The sequence below is a fragment of the Zeugodacus cucurbitae genome, chromosome 4, assembly GCF_028554725.1.
Source record: "Zeugodacus cucurbitae isolate PBARC_wt_2022May chromosome 4, idZeuCucr1.2, whole genome shotgun sequence".
In the NCBI taxonomy this organism is placed as follows: domain Eukaryota; kingdom Metazoa; phylum Arthropoda; class Insecta; order Diptera; family Tephritidae; genus Zeugodacus; species Zeugodacus cucurbitae.
The window spans coordinates 73960471-73974978 of record NC_071669.1 but is presented as its reverse complement, the minus strand read 5'-3'; the positions used below and the strand labels follow the sequence as shown (position 1 = coordinate 73974978).

The following is a 14508-nucleotide window of genomic DNA, read 5'->3' as shown; positions in this document are numbered from 1 at the left end:
AATGAAGGAGCTTAATGTTGAATTAAACATTCAGGAAAAAAAATTAAAAAATATTTCAACCCAATTTCTCCCTTTAATTTAGTCAATTAACTTGTTGTGATATAACATCAGGGGAAAATTTAATTTGCTCCCATTAAAGTGATTTTTTTCCTGAAACGATCTCGTCATACTCGACACCTCACCAAAAGCGATGACTAATTAACAACAATAAATCCACTTCAGTCTATCATCTCTATCAACCAACAATGTACATAACATTTATAACTAAACAACAACAACAAACGAAATGGCAATTCACTAAACTTATTACGCGTATTAACCAAAGGAAGGCATTAGCGCCTCAGCTGAAATACTCACAAAAAGTGCGCCGAATTTCGGCGCTCATTGTGATTCAACAATACAGTAGATGAAGTAAAAACTGTTGGAATGATTAATGGTACGCACGCACACGCGATCAACTCGGTAATATCGTCCGAGAACAATACATTCGCTTTTGTTCAGTGCGTTGATAATGAAGCTTCGGTCCGAATGTCCTTGAGATCAAAGTTTTGTATAGATAAACGCGACGCATAGACACTGCTGAAGCCGGATTCGAAGCGATTTTATCTCGGCCGCCGTAAAGTGTGAAGCGCAAGCTGGATTGGATACGCCACCTGGAATATTCAGTGGCTAATCGAATTCAGATCGTGATGTGCAGCTTGTAGAATTTACTTCAAGCATTGTCTGACAAGCAAAATAGCAAAAGATTTACAACCATACGCGGACTGATATGTACATAGTCTGTATGTGTTATGTATTTCATGCATCTTATATGATAAATGTACATTGAATTCACCCATTGCAAAAAAAATCAGTAATCGATTTCTGATATTTTTTGGTTTCTCAGTTTGCCCCTCTTCAGTTCATCTTTTTGGATGAACTCGCCTAAAAGCCTAATAGCTTCTTCCATTGGTACTGAAACATTGGACGTAAGATTGGATCTCGTCAAATTTGGTATTCGTCGTTGATAAGGCGAGACATTAAGCTCTGACCGATATACGTATTTCTGTTGAATGCCACCTTGGAAGTCGGAAACCTCCGTGAAATATTTAAATTTTAATGTTTTTCTGAAAATTGTGGAGACTACTCAAATGATAGCAAATATTCTAAATACTAATTTAACTTGTCTTATTAACAAGATCTGATATTTAGCCTGACGAATATTTAGTTCTGAACAAATAAGTCCTGAGGGCAGTTAGGATAAAACTTAAAGATATCTGTTGATCTGTTGAAGAGTTCTTGTTGTTTATTCAATAACTGTTTAGTTCTGTCTGAAAATACCGTTGTAGATTTAAGAATGAAAGATAATTGAAATTAACTCAATCTAGTAACGGACATTAGTTCCCACTTTGTTCATAATTTTCTGTCTGCTATTGTCTCTATCGCCTTAATGTTTTCCGTGCGCATTTGCATACAATTAAATCTTTTTTGAATCCGCTACCATATAGATAACGCAAAAAGCAAAGCGCTGCATCTGGCAAAGCATGCACTTAAGTTCGGAGCTTATGCACAAAGTGTGTGAATTTACGAGAGCATAACTTGTTACCTGTTACCCATTCGCCTTCCGTCGCGCCACTGATGACGGCGATGAAAAATCACCAGCCAAGTTACAACATAAAGTTACCGTAGGGTTTTTCTTGCACACTTCGGGTGCTTGGAGTTGATTTATTTGCTGATATCTAGGAATGAGTGTGAGAAAGAGTTGTATGAAGAAAGCGCAACAAATCTACAGAAAATAGAGGAAATAAGAGGATAAATTAAACCATATAATTTGAAGTAATTGAATTGAAAATTCATTAGCAGCACAACACAATTTCGTAATTTTTAAATACAAAATAACTAATTGCGATATTTCGGCATTCTAGTTCTTTGCTCCACATGGCTACATTAGTATGCTTCAGAGCGCCGTTAGCGATGCATGCAATCTACATACTCGCATACAGTACGGACATACATATTTGTTGCATGCATTTGACGCATGACACGGTAATGGCTAATAAATAACCGAATACAAAACATTCGCGATGGGAACAAACAAAAAATGGCGTAAAACCGATAAAATGCTTCACAACGGCTATTGAAAATGCATACACTGGCATATGCATATATATGTATACAACAACCTGACACCGTTTGTGGGGAATGAGAGATCATTAACGTGAATTTTGCCTCAGACACTCTCTTTTCGATTACCAAACAAATTAATTGGTTTACATAAAAGGCATAAAAGTGTCCAACCCATTCACCGGAAGAGTGCAAATCCGAAGTTGTGCCATAAATAAATATTAGACCATGAATGCTCCAATTACACCATTGTTTACTTTGCCATTATCTCCACTTTTATTGGCTCCTTATTAGCGACACACGTCTTTCTCTCTGGCAAATTATCGCTTGGAGACTTTTTCCATTTACCTTGATGTGCTCCATATCTTCATACATCTCTGAGGAATACAGTTTCATTTCTACTGACAATTGCTTCTACCAGCTGATGAATTCACTAAAACATATCAGCTTTCTGCATAGTCAACGCTGCATGACACTGTGGAACCGCACATCAATACAGTAATACAGTAGCATTGGATGTAAAAGCCCCAGCAATTGCATATCTCTTGTGTAATCGGAGTAATCTTGGTTTGTGCATCTGTCTACCATACATACATAATCCGATTTATAGAGCAGCACAGAAACAAAAAAGAAAGCATTGCCTCACTTACCGTTACTTAACAGTTGAACTTTAGTGTCAGGCATAATTAGTAACCGAAGCAAATGTCGAAGATGACCCTTAATATTCTTGGCACTTGAGCTGATTTCTCACCGTTTTAGACGAGAAGAAAGAATGGTAAGCATACAGTAGAGGTATGAATATGTATTATATAAGTGTAGAGTCCTAAGAGTATGCTAAACCCAAACATAGCATAGTAATTCATGCCTTAAAGGGAGCTGCAAGCATACTCTTTATTATTTCATTGACCTCGCATGACTTTCATAAAAGACTACAGTTTGGAATAAAAAATTGATGGTCCGACATCGATGCAAACTCTTCAGAACCACGATTTGGTAGGCTTTTACTTTCGGTTGTGTGCATGAAATGTCTGCTTCTCCTCACCTTCCCGCTTCTGCAGATTTAATACTCATGTATTCACAATTCAATTAAAGTTCCGCAATTCTGCATTTGCAATGCAATGCAACTTTTATGAACCACGAAGCTTTAAAGTTATTGACAGCCTTGCAGCGAAAATTAATTTCATACTTTGTAATTAGAAAAAGGAAAACCAAAAAACATGTGAAATATTATAAAATCTTGGTACGTTGGTTGTCTTAGTTTGCGCAGAATTGCTGCTGAATTGGGGCAATCAAACAATATCCGTTAGATTGCCAGCTAAATGCGCTTTATAAAGCAAATGTATAACGCTTTGCATACATATGGGCATTCGCAATGTGAGATTTTAGTGCCAATAATTGTGTGTATGTATGCATCGGGGTCTTAGTAACCATGTGGGACCAACAAAACCATCAACCACCATGCCACGGCAGATGCCACAGATGACAGCTGTGCTTCAGCAATGCGCCGACCTGTCCACTCAAATGTTAAGGTTGACATTTTCGCTTCCACAGACTGAGCATAACGGCGGCGAACTTAAAGACACATATGCACATATGTTTTCTTCACTCTACAGTGGCTGTTTATAATGATTTCAAAATCATTTGGACCGCCGTGCAGTCGATTTCAGCTCGATTCCTAAGCTGTGAATAGAGGGGTTATTGCAATCACTGGACTATAACAGATATGGGTATTTGAGATGAAGAATAGGAACATTTCTGTAGAATAATGGCCGTGCAAGAGGGCTGCATCATTCGGTCAAAACTGGTGCATAGGTTAATCGAATAGCCGAACGTCAGACAAGCATGAATTCAAACGCGTTTAACCATTTTTAGTATAAACTCCGTCGAGGAAATATGAAGTTTATTGTCGTCTGAAGAATGTCAACAAGACTAAAAGGCACTTTGGCGCTGTTTTGGTCGGCGCTACACAGTCGTTAGACATACGGTCGTATGTAAGTATGTATGCTCGATACATAAATTAAAGTGCAGCAAAAGTTGTTTGCAAGTTCGTCCCTGAGTAATAGTAGCAACCGCGGCATAAACCAATCAGAATTCAACCGGAGTGTCGTCGGTAGTAAAGATATCAATTGTGGCTATTCACAACTGTGGAGCCATTAGATACAGTTAAGTATATGTAACAAATGCATTTGATATGCCAATCGACTGAAATGTGGAAGAACACCACTCGAATACTAAAAAAAACTCATCCATATTGCTACAGCACCAAGAGCAACCGCTTTTGAGCCACTAAACGGACACTCGCAAGACTCGTCGAGCTGCCGCATCTTAAGCTGCACTTAAGCGGTGCGCCGGTGCTAAAGATGTCATTGCAGTTGTAACTAATTTTGTTGTTGTAAGTTGCTGCAATATTCTTGCTGTTGTTGTAGTTGACATGGTTAGTTATTTTGTTGCAAGCGATTGCTCTACTGATTATTGGCCAAGTTGTTGAATGCTTGGCTACTGTTCATTCGTTATTGTTACAGAAGCCTATAATAGACAGACGCAAACACAAAAACAGCGACACAGCGATGTACATGCGCATGCGCAGCGAATTGTTGTGGTCTTTTTCTGCTTGTTACCACCGATGCCAAGACTGGCTGCAGACACGGCATTTCGGTATGCAACCGTTTCACAACGGACCGCAAATGACAATGAGAAACCCCAAACGACAACTGCTGCACCGCAATTTCGGCGGCTACGTCTACCACCAACACCAACACCGACTGCGGCACATAACAATTGGCGAGGCAACAATGGCTCGGAGTGATGCTGCTGCGGCGGCGGCCAATATTTCAAGTGGCTTCTCGTTGTTCAGATTTACATGGCCGACGACATGCAACCGAACGTCGCAAAGAAAGTGAGACGACATAAAACGAGTAATAGAAAAAGCAACAACACTTGCGCATACATATTTACATGTTTACATAAATGAGTAATGGAATACAAGTAATTCAAGATGACAGCGACGGCGGCGACAGCAGCGACAACACCAACAACGCCAACAACAAAAGCAGATTACGCAAAACATATTCATCTTCTACAATTGTGTTTTTGTTTTTGTTATTGTTGTTGTTGTTGTCTGCATTAATGCCTTTTCCATGATTATAATTCTGTTATTATGTATTCAATTTGTGAAGTTGGCGCGACGTAATAATGCTCGCGTGTGATTTACACCTGCAGAAGAGCTCATCAATTTCAATTTCAATCACACCACTTGATCACCCACTTGCACGCTTACTTGCACACACGCACACACACATACACACGGGTATATATGTATGTATATATTCAGGTCTATGGCAGTTTCTCATCGGCTAATTCACATTTCTCGTCGCTACTTGAATTAACAGCGCTGCATAACCGTTACAAATTTGTTGTTTCACTTCTTTGATTTTCCTCGCAAACTCACAAATCAAGGAAACGTCACATGCGCAAAAGTAAGGAACGTCAAAGGTTGCGTCTGGGGTTTTATTGGAATATGGGAAAAGGCGCACAATTCGAAAAAGTTTGAGAGAGTTTCCGCTCAGCGAACTGTTTAACTACTTTCGTGGAGATCTCGCTGTTTACAAAACAGAATTAGAATAATTTAGCTTCATTTCTACAGACACTTTTCCTAAACCGAGAGCATGGAACTCCGTCGAATTGTCGGATAATCAATTGTTGTCCCAAACTCATTTTCCATTCAGTGTTTTAACAAAAGAGAATAATTCCGAGTAACAATCGATATCCGTGTATGTTAAAGTTCCCTTACCAAGTAGACTTGCCATTCACTGCCATGAAAGATGCAAGAAGTAATTGAATGCCATGCGTCGAACCGCGTGTAATTCCGTCAAGTTCAGCCAACACTGTCAGCTAATTTCCAAAACAGGAATTGCACTTAAATTTGGTGGCAAACGTACATAACTGGACAGTCATGCAACCACATTTAGCTGCCGGATGCCACAAAAAAGGATTAAAAAGTCGCTTTTTGTATTCTTCAACTTGACTTTGACTTTGGCCACCACTTGCACAGGCGAAAAGCTGACACAGAAAGAGGAAATTGCGTGCGGGAAGGAAATCTTGCCAAGCTAATGACATTACTTAATGAAAATACTTTCATATCGATTATATGATAATTCAATGGGATTAGTTGAGAAAAGTGTAAAGTAATTATAAAGTCATGAAATAAATTTCTTAAAAAATGAGCATGCAATTCAATTCGATTGCTGGACTAAAAAAGCTGTCATTGAATATAAAATATGACTCTCTAAACAGATTTCATTAGTTAAATTGCAATTATACATATTTAAATTGAAGTATAAAAACCACATCCACATTGTTTGTCGCCCGAAGCCAAAGGGGTTTCCGTATTTGTAAAAAGTGACCACCTGTTAATTAGTGCATATGCACACCACCCTGCTCCCTGTAACGGAATGCTTCAATTTTCATTGAAGACTGTGAAGACTGTACAAAAGACTTAAGCGAGCAACTCACGGTGTATCGTTGCAGCACGCGTAGAGCATTCAAAAGAGCATAAAGACGCCAAATTTGTAGCAGCACCCAACAAATTCGACGTCTATTAAATCCACTGTTGCACACAAGCAAACACATAATCAAAATCGGTATCTGCCCAAAACCACAAAAACAACTGCAGTAACAATGAAATGCGACAGTTTAATAGCGCAATCGCACAATCCGCACGCACAGCTGGCACAAGCAGCTGAGGTGGAGCGCAGCGCAGATCTGTAGGTGCATAAAGACATACAAAATACCAGAAATGCCCGCATGAATTAGTACAACAACATTGTTTCGGAGATAACAATGAAATGTATAAATCCGTAAGTAACTGTAAATTAGTGGTTACAGCCACAGCAGTCGGCAGTAGTCCGGCCTTCGGTGCACTAAACCGAGATGTCCGCCAACTGCCCGCTGCTGTTTGGCATCACGAATATATGTGGGTACCTCACGAGGTTGCTTCCTAATCTGTAAGCAAGCGCCAGTCATATTTTGACCTGTAAACGTCGTCATCCAACCAACCCACCAACGTTTAAGCCGCACACCTCAACACCGCGAAATTAAGTTTGCTTCCACGATATTCAGCCGCCGACAGTAATGAGCTGACAAACCAAACAAACAGCGCCGCGTTAAGCTAAGGCAACCGCATAGGGTGACGGCGACGCTGCCGTCAGCCGATCAAATTCAGCTGCTGGCGATAACGGCGCCACCTCTGCTGACTCCACACAAATCGGCGCGACGACGCTGCAACAGAGCTCAGCGCCAAGCTTTTCCCTTCCAATAATGAAGCTTGAACGGCCCGCAAACAAATGTGGTTTGTTGCATGCGGTCGCTTCACAGCGTGTCGGTTGCTTCTCCAGCGACGCCGCAAAGTTCAGCGCCGACGTTACAACGCGGCGTCGCAGCGTTCGATGGTCTCTTTTGGGTGCGAATTTTTATAAATGCCAGTGTCGCAGCGCAATTGAAAGATTCGTCTTTCGGTCGTGCAACACTCAACTAGCCAGCAGGCAGCTTTTGAAATCGTCGCGTTTCGCTAACAGCTTACAACTTAGTGCTCGTGCTCGTCTTTCACACGGATACGCTGTCGCCGGACTGAATAAGCTGAACGGTTTTTGCTCGTGCAAACATTTGAATTTTTGTTTTTATTGTTTTTGTTGTGCGCCTTCAGCCTCGCGGCAACGGATGCAGTAATTTTCTTTGCTTGGCTAATACTTGAGTTGCTTTTGTTTTTGTTGTTGTGTGGAGCAAATTGCACTTCGCCAGTGCCGTAAAGCACGATTTGCAATTGTGACAGCGATTTGTTGTATTTTAAGAAACAAATACAAATACAAATACAAAAAAAAATACAAAATTAAATAGCGAAATAGCGCAAACAGACTTAACTGTCGACTCGGCAGCAATATTGTAAAAACGAAATTAAATGTGCAGTGATTTGCAATAGCAAGCGTAACAGAATTTGAGTGCTCGCTTCTTGCAGTGTCATTGTTGTGACTGTTGTGTGTGTGAAGCATTGTGCGGCGGACACTAACGGTAGTTATGCTGCGCACATAATGCTGAGTGAGACTTAGGATGTTGACACCTCTTTTTGGTTGGCTTCGATTTGAGTGTAGCTTGATTTATTAAGTGTGCTTTAGTGTGAAAAACCGTTACTTCTACAAACGAACTAGTCCTTTCAACGAACGCAACAACATTATATTACAACAAGAAATTTTGAAATTAAAAATACAAAGTGCTGAGCTCTCAAGACCCTCTGTGGATTAAAGCAGCAGCGAAATGAGGGATTACCTCTTCATTTGCCTTTTGGCAATTGGTAAGTCGACTTTTGTTGTTGTTAGCATAAATACGTACTCGACGAACCTTATTCTGTAAGAGCCAACGGACTTCAAAACATCCGGCGTTATCAAGAACATAAACGTGCCTATTTAACTGAAACTTTATCTCTTCTTGGAAGGTGTGAAATCTCGTTAAAATTTTCGACTTTTCCTTTGATTCGATACCGATATATTCTACTATTGATTCACTGTTGGACAAATAAAATCATTCCTTTGTCACTCAAAGTTTATATAGAACGAGGCTGGTAAAAATCTAGGCATATCATTTTTCAAAATTCACAACTATCGCTCCGAATTCGAAACTCAGATTATCTCATAAACTTAAGGCGAGCTGAGGTCCTTTGGCGCATTTCGCAGTTATGAAGAGGACTTCAAAAGAAAAAAATAGTTTATCTACATTCCTAAGTCTACATTCTGTTTTTTTTTTTCATACCACTGGTGAGGAAACGATCGAAACTTAGATTATCGTTGAGTTTTCTTTTGTTTCCCCAAAAAGTGGAGTTCTTTATTCATCTCTCGATCTCTTGGTAGATGATCTTCCAATAGCTTTATCTAGTTGCGCTTATTCAATGAATCAACGTATGTAGTGAACATAATCTGAAATCATCGTCTATGCTATGTCTAGATATTATAATCACTATTTTATCGAGATCTTTACATTTGAATTAACATTCATAATTTCATTCTTTCATAATCATCTTCCATCTTTCTTTATTTTCATTTTAGGCATTTTAAATGTCTTCTCCGCAGCAGCAAGTGAGCCAGCCGCCAGCAAAGTGCAGCCAACATCTGCTGCCACACTCTCGGAGTCCGCGTCGCTCACATCAACGCTAGCCACTGTGCCCACAACGAATGAGACGCCTAAAGACAAACGCCAGGTTGGTGCTAAGGACGAGGCAATATACCCGAATCACCGCGCCGATACTGCCGACGCCGACGACCCGGAAAATCCGCAGGAAACCATCTACGGTCCAAAACCAACACAATTCCTCATTCGCCCCGTTGCGCCGCACGATCACCAGCAGCACGAAGACCATCAGGCGCCTCAGTTGCGCAATTATCCGGCGACGATAAGGCCGCACAGCACCCAATTGCTGGAGCAGAGTCAGGAGGTGAGTGCCGCGAGACTTGTAAGATAATAGTGATATAGTTATTGTTGTTGTATGTTGCGGCAGCGAGGCAATGTTAATTCGAAAATTTGCAGCAATGCGAGGCAAATGCGATAAAAGCGAAAAGCGGGCAAGCGTTAAGCGGGGCTCGCGTTGCGACAACTGTTTTCAACATTCATTGCTTTTCTGTAATTTCCATTGAATTCGAAAGGGTGAAACGGCTCATCCGTTCCACTGACAGATACTCAGCTGTTCATTCATTGTTTGCCGGGTCAATTGGTGTGCGATCTGAGCACCAAGCCAAGCCAACAATAATTCGCTTTCGAAGCGCAAACTCGTACTCAGGCCGCAGTCGTGACCAGTCCCGCTTGCACGATTATTCAAGCCAAGCGTTGTGAGCTGCGCGGCGGCGGTCAAACGCAATTAACATGTCGTCAGACCCGCAAATTCGCGAAGGTGTCCCCGTGTGCTAACAAAGATTTTCCTCCTCGGTTTCATGCAAATTTATGCGCAGTTTCCACAAGCTGCGGTCGACTCATGAACTTAGAAAAGTCCGGGAACCCTTAAAAGAATTCTGTAACATGTCGCAGCTGTCTGGAAGTGGGAAGTACAGAAGGCAATAACCACCTGGATATAATTCCCTATATGTGTATAACGCTCCTCGGATTAAAGACAATTACAACAACAATCCGTAGATTAGTTTAATAGAATAGTGGTAACCTTAAATTAACGATTAGTCACAAGCTTGTATAAATGAGGCAAAAAGACAAATTGTTGCAATCATAAAATGTCATTTTCAATGTCAAATGCCAGCGGGGTCTCGTGCCAATCGATCAATCAGCGCTGAAGGTAGGGCATTAAATCAGTCATATGTCTGGGGTGCCCAGTTCAGCACGATAACGGTAATAATGTCTTATAATTAATCTCAAATGTCATTGCTGAAATCTAGTGGAGCATTTAATTAAGAAATCAAGTTCGTCGCTTAAGTCTTTTGATAGCTTTATGAGCGCTATGCACGCTACTTAACTGTAAATGCGCAATTGTATTGCATAACCAATTCTAAATAGGTTTATTTGGTTTCTTAGTTGTTTTCAGAAACTGCAGATTTATCTCTAGATTACCTCAGTTCCATGAACGGCTCACCTTGACCGAAAAAAATCATAATTTTTTAAGACGTTTTGGGTAATTTGGGTGGGCCTTTTTATGCCACATTTTATCGTTTGCGCACTTGTAACTGTAATTAAGTCAAATACTTACCGCTATTTTGTGTTTTGCCTGTTTCGGGGCGGGAGACGCGGGTGCTCTTTGCGTGTCGCCAGCGACAATTAATGTCACAGTGAGTCACGAACATATCTATGTACATTTGGCAAGTACCACTGCGAAATGGCCAAGTCACTTATGAAAGTAAAAGCAATGTGGTACAAAGTGAGGAAATACCGTTGTAATAAGTGCCGCTCGCTTGCATCACAAGTGCCATGGAAATGTGCGTAATAACTTCGGTAATTTTGCTGTGAGGAAAAACAAACAACAAAATTAAAATTAGTATGTACAAAGCAAGTAATTATGTCAAAAATGATGCCAAGCGGAAAAGTCAGTACCTTGTGTATGTTTGTATGTATGTATGTAATTATATTTAAATGAAAGAATCACTTGTGTCATACTATAATAAGTCAACAGTGGATCCACATAGGAGCCGAGCTATGAAGTAAAACGCAAATGCTTGTGGATAAATATACTATAGAACCTTATGAACTGAGACTTCTTAGACCCAATCTGAGAAAGCAAAATCAGATTTTTACTCCGCTCTATGTAAGCGCATCTGACACCGTCTGCTGACCTTATATTGAATAGCCGCTCAAACCTTTCAAGCACAGATTTATTATTGCAATTTTTGTGAAATACATACAGACGAATATATAATTTATACACCTAATATTCGCCCACAATAAGCATTAAATTGTCCATAAATTGTTGTTGTTTTTGTACGTTAAATACCGGTATTTTGTTCCATTAAATATATTTTTTTTGTGATGCCACACAATTCTCACCACATTTTCATGCTCTTATATGCACGAGAGGAGTCAGAGTTGTTGTTGCTGATTTGAAGTAATAAAATTTGCAAGTCTTTGGTGCTTTTGAGGTCACTAGTTTACCGCAAATTGTGGTTGTGTTACAATAGACATTCAAATGTTCAACAGTTAATTGTTGTTATAAATAGATAAACTTGTTGTTGTTGTACAACTTCGGTCATAATTTTGTGCAAAAATCTAGTATACAGCTTGAGTCATTAGGGAGTTACAACAAAATAGGGGCCCGACTTTCAAACCAACGCTAAAGGACTGACATGTAGATATTAGAAGGTATTCTCATATATATATATATATGATATAAGATTCTGTTTCGGTTGAAATGTGTACGAGCCATTTATTTTTTTATCGTGACTACACCCCTTGTAGCATATTAAATGAGAGATCAAGAACTGTTTTTCATTTTTTGTATAATAATATGGAGCCTTTTTCATTGCAGATCCAACATTTTGCCTATCTCCAAGACATTAATCGCAACCACCCGAAGTCGACGGCAACCGCATCGGAATTAACCGGGAAGCCACATTCTGCACATCAACAGAAAAAGTCTTCGAAATCCGGGCGAGCCCATATATCTCCTTCTCAGTATCGAGGAAATGCCGAAGAAGCTGAACAGCGTTATGCTGTCGCCATCCAACCGCCAAACCCGACATCCGCGCAAGCTCCTCATTACGCTGCGCCACCTACACAGCTTGTGCCGCGTTACCAGCCGTTAGCACCACAACATCAACAACATTTAACGCCCACAGGCCAACCAGGAGCAGGTGGGCCCCAGCAGCCGTACCAAATTATACCCGAAGAAGAGTTTCTCAAACTTTTAGAAGATGAGTTGCGTGCGCGAGCCTACCATGAAGCGCAATATCGTCAGCAACAAGCTGGACTCGCACCAACTCCTAATAAAGCTCCTCCCCTGCCACTCCCCACTGAGCGTGTAGGTCAAGGTTTAGGCAACTATCGTCAACATGCGCAGCCACAGCCGCAATCACCCGTCGAAGAGCAAATACCCGAATATGTACAGTATGTGCCACGGCACCGCGGTGGCCCCAAATATTTGCCTCAACCACAACTGCAACCACAACCGCAGCAGCAGCCACAACAAGGTGACCCACATGGTGTGGATCCATCACCCGACGCGCCGCCACCACCACACATCCCCCCTCAACTGGCATACTACCAACCACAAGTGAGCTATAAAACGTTGCCAAATCACCCCCTAGCCAAGTCGTCCCTGGAGAATGAAATCGAAAAGCTTCTCGCTGCAAATAAACCTTCGCCCAATCAGCTTGTGGACAATTCCAACGAACCCTCTGGCGTCGTACATCAACACCAACAAGCTCCGCAACAACAGCTGCAGCCACACCCGGTGCCACGGCCACGCCCATATGTCTTGCCACAGAAAATTTATGCCCCACAAAGTGGATCTCAACCCACACCCACACCGCTGGTTGATGCCAACAATCAACCGTTTATACCGTCTTTGTTTAGATTTAGCAACATACAACAACAGCCTACACCCATTTACCCCACACAAGTGCCACAACACATTGTGGACTCCAAAAAATTGGGTCCAGTGGTATACCCTCCAACGCAGTCACCCGCAACAGTACAACAGCCACAACCTACGCAGTACTTCTACCAGGAACTGAACCCAACAACCAGACCCAAAGCCCGTTCAAAACATTATGGCTCGAAAGTTTCAACGTCTTCGCCAAAGTTACGCGAAAAAGAACCGCCAAATTACCCGAATGTACCAGCCGCAGCTAAGTATATTAACCCGCATCTGTATTACGATTACGACCGACAATCGAACACACAAGCTTCCTCCGCACGATTCCACCCGAGTCCTCCCGATCCCAACACACCCTCCGGTGAACAAGTGCAACCGCATCCGCGCCCACAGTCCCTCGCTCATCCACAACAGTACCCAGCGCCTGCGCCGTCTCCTCAACAAGTGCACACAAACCGGCAATACATCTCACCCGCTCCCGCTCCATCGCAATCCAGTATTTATGTCTCTCAAGGCACTGGTATCGCCACACCCTCACGCAGCACCGCAGTCAAAACGAAATCCATCGAAGATGTGCGCCAACTGCATCTGCCACAACCCGGCGGCAAGCCACTCACACAGACCGAATTCCAGGCCCTGATAGATGCCGGCTACCCAGTAACAGCCGTGCCAGTGCCGGTGCCCGTACCTTATGAGCAATACATAAAAGAGCATCCTGAATTCCGCAATCAGCCCGTCGACTATGCACAGCTAATGCAACATATAGCCCAACAGTATGGTCCACGTAGGGGACTGCAAGCTCAAGCTTCGGAACCGACAGCAAACGTTATATCTTCGGCGACCGATGAACAAGCGACGATGACAGTGGGCGGCGACAATATAACATATTTGAGACCGGTGGCCGATCAGAAGCGACACCCCCGCGACGAGAAGGACACAACGGTCGCTGGAAAAGCGGATGAAGCCAAGCAATAATCCCCATTCAACACTGTCCTTCATAGCTTTTAACTATTGGTCCATCGCATTCCATCTAATATCCCTGAACAACGGCTCGATGAAGAGGTTCTCGCCTCTTTCCCATTTTCACAACATTTAGTTTTACCGTGTTCGTTTCACTTTGTGACTGGGTTGCAACGCGACCCAGTGCGAGTGAAAGAAGCAAAGAAATGCCGAGCACACGTGCCCATTTACTGTTATTAAGTCCCAGTTGGCACTATACTGCACATTTATTTATAATTAATTATTTGTATGTAATTCTTAATATTATTAAAATGTATGTACCTAAAGACGCGTCCATTTCGAGCAAAACGAAACGATACGATGTTTGAAGGCCCCAA

General features: G+C 41.8%; 1 protein-coding gene across 1 annotated transcript; it reads left to right on the top strand.

Annotated features, from left to right (window-relative positions):
• Positions 1 to 7593: 7593 nt before the first annotated feature.
• On the top strand, positions 7594 to 14301 carry LOC105212926 (cell surface glycoprotein 1). Its single transcript, XM_011185305.3, has 3 exons — positions 7594 to 8446; positions 9195 to 9580; positions 12104 to 14301. Exons 1-3 carry the CDS (start codon positions 8410 to 8412, stop codon positions 14144 to 14146), a joined length of 2466 nt encoding a protein of 821 aa, XP_011183607.1. The 5' UTR covers positions 7594 to 8409; the 3' UTR covers positions 14147 to 14301.
• The last annotated feature ends 207 nt before the right edge of the window (positions 14302 to 14508 follow it).